The sequence below is a fragment of the Pseudophryne corroboree genome, chromosome 1 (assembly GCF_028390025.1).
Source record: "Pseudophryne corroboree isolate aPseCor3 chromosome 1, aPseCor3.hap2, whole genome shotgun sequence".
Lineage (NCBI taxonomy): Eukaryota > Metazoa > Chordata > Amphibia > Anura > Myobatrachidae > Pseudophryne > Pseudophryne corroboree.
In genome coordinates this window covers 1083040527-1083056544 of record NC_086444.1, presented here as the reverse complement: position 1 = coordinate 1083056544, position 16018 = coordinate 1083040527, and the positions used below count along the sequence as shown (strand labels likewise).

Below are 16018 nucleotides of genomic sequence, written 5' to 3'. Positions count from 1 at the left end.
TATCAAAGAGGGTAGCCCTGCCGTCACAGGATGCGGCCACCCTGAAAGATGCTGCGGATAGAAAGCAAGAGGGTACCCTGAATTCCATTTATACACATTCAGGTACCTTGCTAAGGCCGGCAATTGCGTCGGCCTGGGTGTGTAGTGCTGTAGCAGCATGGACAGATACCTTATCTGAGGAACTTGATACCTTAGACAAGGATACTATATTAATGACCCTGGGGCATATAAAAGACGCTGTCCTATATATGAGAGATGCTCAAAGAGACATTAGTCTACTGGGCTCTAGGATAAATGCTATGTCGATTTCTGCCAGAAGGATCCTGTGGACTCGGCAATGGACAGGTGATGCCGACTCAAAAAGGCACATGGAGGTTTTACCTTACAAGGGTGAGGAGTTGTTTGGGGAGGGTCTCTCGGACCTGGTCTCCACAGCTACTGCTGGAAAGTCAAATTTTTTGCCATATGTTTCCTCACAACCTAAGAAAGCAACGTATTACCAAATGCAGTCCTTTCGATCACAAAAAGGCAAGAAAGTCCGAGGTGCGTCCTTTCTGGGCAGGGGCAGAGGAAGGAAGCTGCATAACGCAGCTAGTTCCCAGGGACAGAAGTCATCCCCGGCTTCCACAAAATCCACCGCATGACGCTGGGGCTCCACAGGCGGAGCTAGGCCCGGTGGGGGCGCGTCTCCGATATTTCAGCCACAAGTGGGTACACTCCCAGTTGGATCCCTGGGCAATAGAGATTGTGTCTCAGGGATACAAGCTGGAATTCGAAGAGATGCCCCCTCACCGTTACCTCAAATCGGCCCTGCCAGCTTCCCTCTTAGAGAGGGAAATAGTGTTAGCTACAATTCACAAATTGTTTCTTCAACAGGTGGTGGTCAAGGTTCCCCTCCTTCAACAAGGGAAGGGTTATTATTCGACCATGTTTGTGGTACCGAAACCGGACGGTTCGGTCAGACCCATATTGAATTTAAAATCCCTGAACATATACCTGAAAAGGTTCAAGTTCAAGATGGAATCGCTCAGAGCGGTCATCGCAAGCCTGGAAGGGGGGGATTTTATGGTGTCTCTGGATATAAAGGATGCATATCTTCATGTCCCCATTTATCCACCTCATCAGGCGTACCTCAGATTTGTGGTACAGGACTGTCATTACCAATTCCAGACGTTGCCGTTTGGTCTCTCCACGGCACCGAGAATATTTACCAAGGTAATGGCGGAAATGATGGTACTCCTGCGGAAGCAAGGGGTCACAATTATCCCATACTTGGACGATCTCCTCATAAAAGCGAGGTCAAGGGAGCAGTTGCTGATCAGCGTAGCACGCTCTCTGGAAGTGTTACAACAGCACGGCTGGATTCTAAATATTCCAAAGTTGATTCCTACGACTCGTCTGCCTTTCCTGGGCATGATTCTGGACACAGACCAGAAGAGGGTTTATCTCCCGATGGAGAAGGCTCAGGAGCTCATGACACTGGTCAGAGACCTATTAAAACCAAAACAGGTGTCGGTGCATCACTGCACGCGAGTCCTGGGAAAGATGGTGGCATCATACGAGGCCATTCCCTTCGGCAGGTTCCATGCGAGGACCTTTCAATGGGATCTGTTGGACAAGTGGTCCGGATCACATCTTCAGATGCATCGGTTAATCACCCTATCCCCCAGGGCCAGGGTGTCTCTCCTGTGGTGGCTGCAGAGTGCTCACCTTCTCGAAGGTCGCAGATTCGGCATTCAGTACTGGGTCCTGGTGACCACGGATGCAAGCCTCAGAGGGTGGGGGGCAGTCACACAGGGAAGAAATTTTCATGGTCTGTGGTCAAGTCAGGAGACTTGCCTTCACATCAACATCCTGGAACTAAGGGCCATATACAACGCCCTACGTCAAGCAGAGTCCCTACTTCGCGACCAACCGGTTCTGATTCAGCCAGACAACATCACCGCAGTGGCTCATGTGAACCGTCAAGGCGGCACAAGGAGCAGGGTGGCGATGGTAGAAGCCACCAGGATTCTTCGCTGGGCGGAGAATCGCGTAAGCGCACTGTCAGCAGTGTTTATTCCGGAAGTGGACAACTGGGAAGCAGACTTCCTCAGCAGGCACGACCTCCACCCGGGAGAGTGGGGACTTCATCAAGAAGTCTTCACGCAGGTTGCAAGTCGGTGGGAACTGCCAAAGGTGGACATGATGGCATCCCGCCTCAACAAAAAACTACAGAGGTATTGCGCCAGGTCAAGAGACCCTCAGGTGATAGCTGTGAACGCACTGGTGACGCCGTGGGTGTTCCAGTCGGTCTATGTATTTCCTCCTCTTCCTCTCATACCCAAGGTGCTGAGAATCATAAGAAAAAGAAGAGTGAGAACAATACTCATTGTTCCGGATTGGCCAAGAAGGACTTGGTATCCAGATCTGCAAGAAATGCTCACAGAGGACCCGTGGCCTCTGCCTCTAAGACAGGACTTGTTGCAACAGGGGCCCTGTCTGTTCCAAGACTTACTGCGGCTGCGTTTGACGGCATGGCGGTTGAACGCCGGATCCTAGCAGAAAAAGGCATATCGGATGAAGTTATTCCTACGCTGATAAAGGCTAGGAAGGACGTGACGGCTCAACATTATCACCGTATATGGCGAAAATATGTGGCTTGGTGTGAGGCCAGGAATGCCCCTACGGAGGAATTCCAGCTGGGCCGTTTCCTTCACTTCCTACAGTCGGGAGTGACTTTGGGCCTAAAATTGGGTTCCATTAAGGTCCAGATTTCGGCCCTATCCATTTTCTTTCAAAAAGAACTGGCTTCTCTGCCTGAAGTTCAGACGTTTGTAAAGGGAGTGCTGCATATTCAGCCCCCTTTTGTGCCTCCAGTGGCACCTTGGGATCTTAACGTGGTGTTGAGTTTCCTGAAATCACACTGGTTTGAACCACTCAAAACGGTGGAATTGAAATATCTCGCGTGGAAGGTGGTCATGTTATTAGCCTTGGCTTCGGCTAGGCGTGTGTCAGAATTGGCGGCTTTGTCACATAAAAGCCCCTATCTGGTTTTCCATGCGGATAGAGCAGAATTGCGGACCCGCCCACAATTTCTGCCGAAAGTGGTTTCATCCTTTAATATAAACCAACCTATTGTGGTGCCTGTGGCTACTACTGACTTGGAGGATTCCGAGTCACTGGATGTGGTCAGGGCTTTGAAGGTTTATGTAGCCAGAACGGCTAAGGTCAGGAAAACAGAATCTATGTTTATCCTGTATGCTTCAACAAGCTTGGGGCGCCTGCTTCAAAGCAAACTATTGCTCGCTGGATCTGTAACACGATTCAGCAGGCTCATTCTGCGGCTGGGTTGCCGCTGCCTAAATCAGTTAAGGCCCATTCCACAAGGAAGGTGGGCTCTTCTTGGGCGGCTGCCCGAGGGGTCTCGGCATTACAGCTTTGCCGAGCGGCTACTTGGTCAGGTTCAAACACCTTTGCAAAGTTCTACAAGTTTGATACCCTGGCTGAGGAGGACCTTGTGTTTGCTCAATCGGTGCTGCAGAGTCATCCGCACTCTCCCGCCCGGTTGGGAGCTTTGGTATAATACCCATGGTCCTCACGGAGTCCCCAGCATCCACTAGGACGTTAGAGAAAATAAGATTTTTCTTACCGGTAAATCTATTTCTCGTAGTCCGTAGTGGATGCTGGGCGCCCGTCCCAAGTGCGGACTTCTTCTGCAATGCTTGTATATAGTTATTGCTTACATAAGGGTTATGTTATAGTTGCATCAGGGTTGATCTGATGCTCTGTTGTTGTTCATACTGTTAACTGGGTAAGGGTGCATACACACGGTGAGATTCGGACTTATCCGATTCTCACTGTGCGACGAGGGGCCGGGTCGGCACTTAGCCAGTATCGCAAGCACATAATGAGTGTGCTTGCGATGCTGGCTATGTGCGATTTTGGCTAAGTGTCAATCCTGACTATCTCTTCTATAGAGATAGTCAGGATTGACTTGCCTGCACAGCCTATTTTTTCTGCCGATGCCGACCGCGCGGGGCATCGGATCGGGATCGCAAGGTGACTGTCACCTTGCGATCTGCACTATCTTTTCATCCGATTCTGACTATATAGTCAGAATCGAATGAAAAAATCTTACCGTGTGTACACACCTTAAGTTTTTCACAAGTTATACGGTGTGGCTGGTATGAGTCTTACCCTGGATTCCCAAAATCCTTTCCTTGTACTGTCAGCTCTTCCGGGCACAGTTTCTCTAACTGAGGTCTGGAGGAGGGACATAGAGGGAGGAGCCAGAGCACACCAGAATCTAAATTCTTTCTTAAAGTGCCCATGTCTCCTGCGGAGCCCGTCTATTCCCATGGTCCTTACGGAGTCCCCAGCATCCACTACGGACTACGAGAAATAGATTTACCGGTAAGTAAAATCTTATTTCTCTGACGTCCTAGTGGATGCTGGGACTCCGTAAGGACCATGGGGAATAGCGGCTCCGCAGGAGACAGGGCACAAAATAAAAGCTTAAGGATCAGGTGGTGTGCACTGGCTCCTCCCCCTATGACCCTCCTCCAAGCCTCCGTTAGATTTTTGTGCCCGGCCGAGAAGGGTGCAATCTAGGTGGCTCTCCTGAGCTGCTTAGAATAAAAGTTTAGTTTAGGTTTTTTTATTTTCAGTGAGTCCTGCTGGCAACAGGCTCACTGCATCGTGGGACTAAGGGGAGAAGAAACGGACTCACCTGAGTGCAGAGTGGATCGGGTTTCTTAGGCTACTGGACATTAGCTCCAGAGGGACGATCACAGGTTCAGCCTGGATGGGTCACCGGAGCCGCGCCGCCGTCCCCCTTACAGAGCCAGAAGAGACGAAGAGGTCCGGTGAAATCGGCGGCAGAAGACATCCTGTCTTCAGTCTAAGGTAGCGCACAGCACCGCAGCTGTGCGCCATTGCTCTCAGCACACTTCACACTCCGGTCACTGAGGGTGCAGGGCGCTGGGGGGGAGCGCCCTGAGACGCAATATAACAATATACCTTAGGTGGCAAAAAGAATACATCACATATAGCTCCTGGGCTATATGGATGTATTTTAATCCCCTGCCATTTTTACACAAAAAAGCGGGAGATAAGGACGTCGTGAAGGGGCGGAGCCTATCTCCTCAGCACACAAGCGCCATTTTCCCTCACAGCTCCGCTGGAAGGACGGCTCCCTGACTCTCCCCTGCAGTCCTGCTTCAGAATCAGGGTAAAAAAGAGAAGGGGGGGCATTTTTGGCAGCAAATAACGATAATAACAGCAGCTATAAGGGAATAACACTTTTATAAGGTTATCCCTGTGTGTATATATATATATATATATATATATATATATATATATATATATATATATATATATATATATATATAGCGCTGGGTGTGTGCTGGCAGACTCTCCCTCTGTCTCTCCAAAGGGCTAAGTGGGGTCCTGTCCTCTATCAGAGCATTCCCGGTGTGTGTGCTGTGTGTCGGTACGCGTGTGTCGACATGTATGAGGAGGAAAATGATGTGGAGGCGGAGCAGTTGCCTGTGTTGGTGATGTCACCCCCTAGGGAGTCGACACCTGACTGGATGATTGTATTTAAACAATTAAGTGATAATGTCAGCAATTTGCAAAAAACTGTTGACGACATGAGACAGCCGGCAAATCAATTAGTGCCTGTCCAGGCGTCTCAGACACCGTCAGGGGCGCTAAAACGCCCGTTACCTCAGTGGGTCGACACAGACCCTGACACAGATACTGAGTCTAGTGTCGACGGTGACGAGACAAACGTAATGTCCAGTAGGGCCACACGTTACATTATCACGGCAATGAAAGAGGCATTGAACCTTTCTGACACTACAAGTACCACAAAGAAGGGTATTATGTGGGGTGAGAAAAAACTACCAATAGTTTTTCCTGAGTCAGAGGAAATAAATGAGGTGTGTGAAAAAGCGTGGGTTTCCCCCGATAAAAAACAGCTAATTTCTAAAAAATTATTAGCATTATATCCCTTCCTGCCAGAGGTTAGGGCGCGTTGGGAAACACCCCCTAGGGTAGATAAGGCGCTCACACGTTTATCTAAACAAGTAGCGTTACCGTCTCCTGATACGGCCACCCTCAAAGAACCAGCTGATAGAAGGCTGGAAAATATCCTAAAAAGTATATACACACATACTGGTGTTATACTGCGACCAGCAATCGCCTCAGCCTGGATGTGCAGTGCTGGAGTCGCATGGTCGGATTCCCTGACTGAGAATATTGATACCCTGGATAGGGACAATATTTTGTTAACTATAGAACATTTAAAGGATGCATTACTATATATGCGTGATGCACAGAGGGATATTTGCACCCTGGCATCAAGAGTAAGTGCTATGTCCATCTCTGCCAGAAGAGCGTTATGGACGCGACAGTGGTCAGGGGATGCGGATTCCAAACGGCACATGGAAGTATTGCCGTATAAAGGGGAGGAGTTATTTGGGGCTGGTCTATCGGACCTGGTGGCCACGGCAACGGCTGGAAAATCCACCTTTTTACCCCAGGTCACTCCACATCAGCAGAAAAAGACACCGTCTTTTCAAACTCAGTCCTTTCGTTCCCATAAGTACAAGCGAGCAAAAGGCCACTGTTTTCTGCCCCGGGGCAGAGTAAGAGGAAAAAGACTGCACCATGCAGCCGCTTCACAGGAGCAGAAGCCCTCCCCTGCTTCTGCCAAGTCTTCAGCATGACGCTGGGGCTTTACAAGCAGACTCGGATATGGTGGGGGCCCGTCTCAAGAATTTCAACGCGCAGTGGGCTCACTCGCAAGTGGATCCCTGGATTCTACAGGTAGTATCGCAAGGGTACAAACTGGAATTCGAGGCGTTTCCCCCTCGTCGGTTCCTGAAGTCTGCTTTACCAAAGTCTCCCTCCGACAGGGAGGCAGTTTTGGAAGCCATTCACAAGCTGTATTCCCAGCAGGTGATAATCAAGGTACCCCTCCTGCAACAAGGAAAGGGGTATTATTCCACGCTGTTTGTGGTACCGAAGCCGGACGGCTCGGTGAGACCAATTTTAAATCTGAAATCCTTGAACACTTACATAAAAAGGTTCAAATTCAAGATGGAGTCACTCAGAGCAGTGATAGCGAACCTGGAAGAAGGGGACTATATGGTGTCTCTGGACATCAAAGATGCTTATCTCCACGTCCCAATATACCCTTCTCACCAAGGGTACCTCAGGTTTGTAGTACAAAACTGTCATTATCAGTTTCAGACGCTGCCGTTTGGATTGTCCACGGCACCTCGGGTCTTTACCAAGGTAATGGCCGAAATGATGATTCTTCTACGAAGAAAAGGCATTTTAATTATCCCTTACTTGGACGATCTCCTGATAAGGGCAAGATCCAGGGAACAGTTAGAAGTCGGAGTAGCACTATCTCAGGTAGTGTTACGTCAGCACGGGTGGATTCTAAATATTCCAAAATCGCAGCTGATTCCAACGACACGTCTACTGTTCCTAGGAATGATTCTGGACACAGTCCAGAAGAAGGTGTTTCTCCCGGAGGAGAAGGCCAGGGAGTTATCCGAGCTAGTCAGGAACCTCCTAAAACCAGGCCAGGTCTCAGTGCATCAGTGCACGAGGGTCCTGGGAAAAATGGTGGCTTCTTACGAAGCGATTCCATTCGGAAGATTCCATGCAAGAACATTTCAGTGGGATCTACTGGACAAATGGTCCGGATCGCATCTGCAGATGCATCAGCGGATAACCCTGTCGCCAAGGACAAGGGTGTCTCTCCTGTGGTGGCTGCAGAGTGCTCATCTACTAGAGGGCCGCAGATTTGGCATTCAGGATTGGATCCTGGTAACCACGGATGCCAGCCTGAGAGGCTGGGGAGCAGTCACACAGGGAAGGAATTTCCAGGGCTTGTGGTCAAGCATGGAAACATCTCTTCATATAAACATTCTGGAACTAAGGGCCATTTACAATGCCCTAAGTCAAGCAAAACCTCTGCTTCAGGGTCAGGCGGTGTTGATCCAATAGGACAACATCACGTCAGTCGCCCACGTAAACAGACAGGGCGGCACGAGAAGCAGGAGGGCAATGGCAGAAGCTGCAAGGATTCTTCGCTGGGCGGAAAATCATGTGATAGCACTGTCAGCAGTGTTCATTCCGGGAGTGGACAACTGGGAAGCAGACTTCCTCAGCAGACACGACCTTCACCCGGGAGAGTGGGGACTTCACCCAGAAGTCTTCCACCTGATTGTAAACCGTTGGGAAAAACCAAAGGTGGACATGATGGCGTCACGTCTAAACAAAAAACTGGACAGATATTGCGCCAGGTCAAGGGACCCTCAGGCAATAGCAGTGGACGCTCTGGTAACGCCGTGGGTGTACCAGTCAGTGTATGTGTTCCCTCCTCTGCCTCTCATACCAAAAGTACTGAGAATCATAAGAAGGAGAGGAGTAAGAACTATACTCGTGATCCCGGATTGGCCAAGAAGGACTTGGTACCCGGAACTTCAAGAGATGCTCACGGACGAACCGTGGCCTCTACCTCTAAGACAGGACCTGCTACTGCAGGGGCCTTGTCTGTTTCAAGACTTACCGCGGCTGCGTTTGACGGCATGGCGGTTGAACGCCGGATCCTGAGGGAAAAAGGCATTCCAGAAGAAGTCATTCCTACTCTGGTCAAAGCCAGGAAGGACGTAACCGCAAAACATTATCACCGCATTTGGCGTAAATATGTTGCGTGGTGTGAGGCCAAGAGGGCCCCTACAGAGGAATTTCAACTGGGTCGTTTCCTTCATTTCCTGCAAACAGGACTGTCTATGGGCCTAAAATTAGGGTCCATTAAGGTTCAAATTTCGGCCCTGTCGATTTTCTTCCAAAAAGAACTGGCTTCAGTACCTGAAGTTCAGACATTTGTAAAAGGGGTGCTGCACATACAGCCTCCTTTTGTGCCTCCAGTGGCACCTTGGGATCTCAATGTGGTGTTGAGTTTTCTAAAGTCACATTGGTTTGAACCACTTTCCACTGTGGACTTAAAATATCTCACATGGAAGGTGTCGATGCTGTTAGCCTTGGCTTCAGCCAGGCGTGTGTCAGAATTGGCGGCTTTATCATATAAAAGCCCTTACTTAATTTTTCATTCTGACAGGGCGGAATTGAGGACTCGTCCTCAATTTCTACCTAAGGTGGTTTCTGCATTTCACATGAACCAACCTATTGTGGTACCTGCGGCTACCAGGGACTTAGAGGACTCTAAGTTGCTTGACGTTGTCAGGGCCTTGAAAATATATGTTTCCAGGACGGCTGGAGTCAGAAAATCTGACTCGCTGTTTATCCTGTATGCACCTAACAAACTGGGTGCTCCTGCTTCTAAGCAGACGATTGCTCGTTGGATTTGTAGTACAATTCAGCTTGCACATTCTGTGGCAGGATTGCCACAGCCAAAATCAGTAAAAGCCCATTCCACAAGGAAAGTGGGCTCATCTTGGGCGGCTGCCCGAGGGGTCTCGGCTTTACAACTTTGCCGAGCAGCTACTTGGTCAGGGGCAAACACGTTTGCTAAATTCTACAAATTTGATACCCTGGCTGAGGAGGACCTGGAGTTCTCTCATTCGGTGCTGCAGAGTCATCCGCACTCTCCCGCCCGTTTGGGAGCTTTGGTATAATCCCCATGGTCCTTACGGAGTCCCAGCATCCACTAGGACGTCAGAGAAAATAAGATTTTACTTACCGATAAATCTATTTCTCATAGTCCGTAGTGGATGCTGGGCGCCCATCCCTAGTGCGGATTGTCTGCAATACTTGTATATAGTTATTGTTACAAAAATTCGGGTTATTATTGTTGTGAGCCATCTTTTCAGAGGCTCCCTTGCGTTTATCATACTGTTAACTGGGTTCAGATCACAAGTTGTACGGTGTGATTGGTGTGGCTGGTATGAGTCTTACCCGGGATTCAATATCCTTCCTTATTATGTACGCTCGTCCGGGCACAGTATCCTAACTGAGGCTTGGAGGAGGGTCATAGGGGGAGGAGCCAGTGCACACCACCTGATCCTTAAGCTTTTATTTTGTGCCCTGTCTCCTGCGGAGCCGCTATTCCCCATGGTCCTTACGGAGTCCCAGCATCCACTACGGACTATGAGAAATAGATTTATCGGTAAGTAAAATCTTATTTTTCCTCATTCTAACCATTTAGCGGACATCAGAAAGGAACCGTGGTCTACTCCAGGGAAGAAATTTCCTCTGCATAAACGGGCTTGGCTCGCTATCCTCTCCTTGCAGAGTTATGTAGCAAGTGGGAAAATTCACCGCCGGTGGATTCTCACATCACCTGACTCGTGGTGTCATCAAATCTGCCTGTCACCAAACGGAAGGAACCGACAGATAAGTGTGTGGAGGGATGCCTGAAATCTATTTATTTACTCCCTTACAGGAGATGTGCATAGACCCACTATTGCTGTCTCCTGGACTGCAAAAGGTATTGAAGCGTGGGTTCAGGCATTAGAGGAAGAGCTGCCTGAGGATATATCTGACACTGCCAGACAGTACCTGTCTCACATTACCACCGCCGCCTGTTACATTCAGGAGGCGTCCTCTGAGGTGCGTGTGCTGGCGGTTAAGCCAGAATTAAGGTTCAAAAAGGGTTGCGATTACCTAAAGGATAAAAAAAATGGGCAGACTAGATGGGCCAAGTGGTTCTTATCTGCCGTCAAATTCTATGTTTCTATGTTACGTCTGTCCTGGCTCGCCATATTCTGTGGTTGAGGTCATGGAATGTGTACCTAGACTCCAAAAAGACCTTGGAGGTACTCCCCTTCACTTGGGACATTTTGTTTGGGGAAGACCTAAACAAAATTGTCTCTAAATTAGCAGCTGCTAAGACTGCTTTCCTACCAAATACTAATCCTTCTGCACAGAAGGCAAATGGTTCCACCTTTCCTTCCTTTCGGCCTCAAAGGAAAGCAAAAGGTCAGGCATTCCCGAGACAATCTTGTGCTCCCAAAACCACAAAGCCGAAAGCCAAACAATCCTGGGCAGCCTGTCAGAGTGCTTCTAGACAAGACAAGCCTGCTGCATGACAGGGTGGGGCCTCCCCCGGCGGGACCCCAGAATGGGAGGCAGACTTCTACAGTTCACCCAGGTCTGGTTAAAGACCACTTCAGACACATGGCTGCTGTAAGTTGTCTCTCGCTGGTACGCTGTCTCTTTCACGAGACGTCCCCCTCACCAGTTTTGCACCACAGTTCTACCTTCGGATCCGTTAAAGGTGCAAGGTTTGCAAACGAGTGTCAGTTCCCTCCTGAGTACAGGAGTGGTTGTGCTTGTACCTCAGTCCCAGACAGGCAGAGGTTATTACTCGACCCTGTTTCTTGTCCCGAAACCAAATGGGTCATTTTGGCCTATACTCAAATCCCTGAACAAGTTTGTGAAAGTGCCTGGGTTGCGCTCAATTGTACTGGCTACACTTTCAATTCCAGGTTCTACTATTTGTACTGGCTACGGCTCCTCAGATCTTCACCAAGGTCATGGCCATGATGACGGCACATATTCGTCGCCAGGGGATAAGGATCCTGCTGTATCTGGATGACCTGCTGATTCTGGAAAATTCCTACGATGTCCTCCTCAGTCATCTGCAACTGACGGTAAACTTACTGCAAGCCCACGGGTGGCTCATCAATTGGAAGAAGTACATCGCTGGTCCTAGCTCAGAGCATGGTGCACCTGGGGGCACTTCTGGGCACACACAGTCTGTCTCCAGAAAAAGTCTTCAAGCTTTAGGACATGATAATATGCTTCCTTTGTCGCCCCAGTGTGTCGATATACTCGGTGATGCAAGTACTTGGCCTGATGGTGTCAGCATTCTACATGGCAGAGTACGCTCTATTTCATACCCGCCCACTACAGAAGTTAATCCTTTTCCTTTTCTGGGACAGTCTATCTCATCGGATCAGATCTCAGATGATCACTTTGGATCCGGAGGTTCGTCTGTTGCTAACCTGGTGGCTACAGGACCAGCGATTAAGCAGGGCCATCCCTTCTTGATCTCCGACTGGGTCCTGTTGACAATGGACGCCAGTCTAAGGGGATGGGGTGCGGTGTTGGAGCAACACTCGTTTCAGGGTCGTTGGACCAAGGAGGAATCATTCCTCCCAATAAACATTCTGTAATTGAGGGCGGTATTCAAGGCATTATCTCTCGCCCTGACTCTGGTACAGAACAGGCCTGTTAAGTACGATCAGACAACGCCACCACGGTGGCATACATAAACCATCAAGGTGGCCCTCGAAGCCGCATGGCAATGATGGAAGTGTCAAAAATCTTTTGTTGGGCAGAACGCCATCTGCCAGCCGTATCAGCACTGTTTATTCCGGGCGTCCTAAACTGGGAAGCGGATTTCCTCAGTCGCCAGGGCGTGCATGCCGGAGAGTGGTGTCTTCATCTGGAAGTCTCAACTCCTAGTGGACAGATGGGGCCTACTGGACGTAGACTTAATGGCATCTCGACACAATCACAAAGTTCTGTTTTTTTGGATCAGGACCAGCGATCCTCAAGCAGCGTTCGTGGATGCATTGGCGGTTCCATGGAACTTTCGGGTGCCCTACATGTTTCCTTCAGTGTCACTCCTGCCCAGGCCACTACGGAAGTTCCAACAAGAAGGAAGAATACTACTTCTAGTCGCTCCAGTGTGGCCTCGAAGGCAATGGTTCTCAGACCAGCAGGGTCTGTCGACAGAGAACCCCCTTCTACTTCCTCAGCGCCCGGACCTCCTTGTACAGGGTCCTAGTGTCTACCCAGACTGGTTTTGACTGCGTGGCTCTTGAAGCATCACTCCTGAGTTTCGCTGAGGTGGTTATCCAGACTATGTTGAAAGCCCGCAGACCATCCTCTGACTGGATTTATTACAGGGTTTGGAATTCTTACTTCACTTGGTGTGCTGATCATGATGTCTCTACATTCAGAACTTCCAGAATTCTGGCTTTTCTGCAAAGAGGCCTTGACCTAGGTCTTCGTCTGGCCTCCCTCAAGGTTCACATATCTGCCTTGTCGGTATGGTTTCAGAGAAAAATTGCGTCTATACCGGACGTTCATACTTTCACTTGGGGCGTAATTAGGATTCAGCCTCCGTATGTCCCTCCTGTTGCTCCATGGGATTTGACTGTTGTACTGAAAGCCCTGCAAGAGTCTCCATTTGAACCTCTTGTGTCGGCGGACCTTAAATGGCTCACATCCAAGGTCCTGTTCTTGCTGGCTATTGCCTCTGCAAGACTGGTGTCGTGTCAGACTTAGGCGCCTTGTCCTGTCATCCACCCTATTTGATTTTTCACCGTGACCGGGCAGTTCTATGAACTCGACCGGGTTGTTTTCCTAAGATGGTGTCATCCTTCCACCTTAACCAAGAGATTGTGGTTCTGACCTTTATCAGACTTGTCATCCAAAGAGCGTTCTTTGGATGTGCTAAGGACTCCCCGTATTTATGTGGAGAGGACTGCCTCTATCAGGAGGTCAGATTCCCTTTTTGTGCTGTTTGGTTTCCACAAACGTGGCTGGCCTGCGAATAAGCAAACCTTGGCCAGCTGGATTAGTATGGTGATTGTACAAGCTTATGCTCAGGCTGGACTCCCAGCTCCTGATGCTATTAATGCCCATTCTACTCGGTCTGTTGGACCTTCTTGGGCGGACCGCCGTGGTGCGTACACAGAGCAATTGTGGAAGGCGGCTACGTGGTCCTCTGTGAACACGTTTATTAGGTTCTATGCCTTTGATGCTTTTGCCTCCCAAGATGCTTCTTTTGGATGCCGGGTTCTCATGCCCGCTAAGGCGCGCCCCCTCCATTTAGGAACTGCTTTAGGGCATCCCCGATGTTTTCCTGTGGAAACCAATGTATCCTGCTGCAGAAAAGGAGTGTTATGGTTGACTTACCATTGTTAACACTTTCTGCGAGTTACATTGGTTCCACAGGGTGCCCACCCTGATGCACCTTGTTTCTTTGTGTTTGTATGGCATTAGCCGCTGGTACCTTCTCCTGTCGTGAGAATATGGTTCTATGTGACTAACATCTACCTTCTCCCTTGCCTGCTCCTGCATTTGACTAGTTATCGAAACTGAGCTCCAGTGCCTGGATGCTGGGTTTATAGAGGAGGCCCCAATGCTTCCTGGGAGCGCCTAAAGCTTTAGCTTGTTGGTGCCTTTGGATCAAGATCCACTCTACACCCCGATGTTATCCCTGTGGAACCCAGTGTACCTAGCAGAAAGAGTGTTAACCATGGCAAGTCTACCATAACACTCCTTTATATCTATCTTTAGAGTAATTTGTTGCACACATATCGAACGTGGGAGATATATCTATATAATACAGACTAGCATATGGGGAAATGGACCATGGAGAAGCACAGTACCTCGTTGCACTTCCTAAAACGTATTGCACAAAAAGCAGTGGTTATACCGACTGGAGTTTCCTCTGCGTGTGTCCCATGCTGAATGCTACAGTTCATACACAACCGTGAAACTCATGTGACCTATCCTTAATCAGTTGTTATATTTGTGGCTATACAGGTTGAGTATCCCTTATCCAAAATGCTTGGGACCAGAGGAATTTTGGATTTCGGATTTTTCCGTATTTTGGAATAATTGCATACCATAATGAGATATCGTGGTGATGGGACCTAAATCTAAGCACAGAATGCATTTATGTTACAAATACACCTTATACACCCAGCCTGATGGTAATTTTAGCCAATATTTTTTTATAACTTTGTGCATTAAGCAAAGTGTGTGTACATTCACACAATTAATTTATGTTTCATATACACCTTATGCACACAGCCTGAAGGTCATTTAATACAATATTTTTAATAACTGAGTATTAAACAAAGTTTGTGTACATTGAGCCATCAAAAAACAAAGGTTTCACTATCTCAGTCTCACTCAAAAAAGTCCGTATTTCGGAATATTCCATATTTCGGAATATTTGGATATAGGATACTCGACCTGTATAACGTACAATTCAGGAATATTTGTGGAAGAAAGTGTAAAGATTATCAGTGTGGAAGTGGCAATGAAATCCAACACTGCTGATTATTGTGAGGAAATGTAGTTGAATAGTACTAATCTTTGTGCAGGTGCAGATAAGAAGTTGAAAGAGCAGTTAGAAAGGTAAGTTTGGAAATAAGATTGGAAAGTGCAAGGCACTCAGAATTTGGTTAGGAAGGATATGCATAGCTGTCGGGAAAGCAGCAGGCAGATCAAGAAGAATTAAGCTGCTATCTTTTGGAACACTTTCTTTATGCATTACGACAATGATTCCGGGAACACCCTATTCTGCTTTTCCTAAAAGGAGCAATAAGAAACACTGAGTTTTCTTCTTTACAATGGAGAGCAGGAAAATATACCACAGTAGCAGATGGTATATTCTGGTGTTCTTTGTTCTAGTATTCCTGAAATTGGCCTTGGTATCCAATTTTGCGACTGGCTCCCCAAACGTTTTACTGATTTGTATGTACTTACACTGCACCAAGTTTCCAGTAGTGCCATTGCTAACTGTTGCTTTAATTTCCAGGTACATATGCACATGTAGAAGGGAATTTAACTGAAAAGGCGGACTATGAGGAATAGATATAATTGAAATGCCCAGAAAAAGAAAGAGTTTGTCTGCCAGTCCTCAGAGAAAGACTTCAAATGCCGGCTCTATATTAGCCCCCTCATCCTCAGCTGCGCTGCCTCTACCGTCAGCAATGAGCAATAAGAAGGAGGAAATGTTGTGCAGTATGTGTGAGATGTTCCCCAACCTGGACCCTGCCTTGGTTGAGATGGTGCTCTCTGAATATAAAGAAGGTACAAATGGGGTGATATATGAATTGATAATGTCAATTATTATCTTTAAACATAAAGCTATACACTATTACCGTGGAGCCGCTATGGCCGCTAGACCACGTGCACGTGCTACGCACTTTGTACGCTATTTGCGTGCAGAGTCCCGCACGTGGTACGCACTTGGCGTACACACGCTGCGCTGAGTGTACGGATTACACACAGCGGGCGCACA

General features: G+C 48.3%; 1 protein-coding gene across 8 annotated transcripts in view; it reads left to right on the top strand.

Moving 5' to 3' along the window:
- Positions 1 to 16018, top strand: part of N4BP2 (NEDD4 binding protein 2) — a 272998-nt gene that overhangs the window by 22999 nt on the left and 233981 nt on the right. For all 8 annotated transcript variants that reach the window (XM_063921079.1, XM_063921086.1, XM_063921072.1 and 5 more), the window contains exon 2: positions 15533 to 15807. In XM_063921079.1, the coding sequence (XP_063777149.1) occupies positions 15600 to 15807 (208 nt within the window). In that variant the 5' untranslated portion in view covers positions 15533 to 15599. The remainder of the gene's footprint in view (positions 1 to 15532; positions 15808 to 16018) is intronic.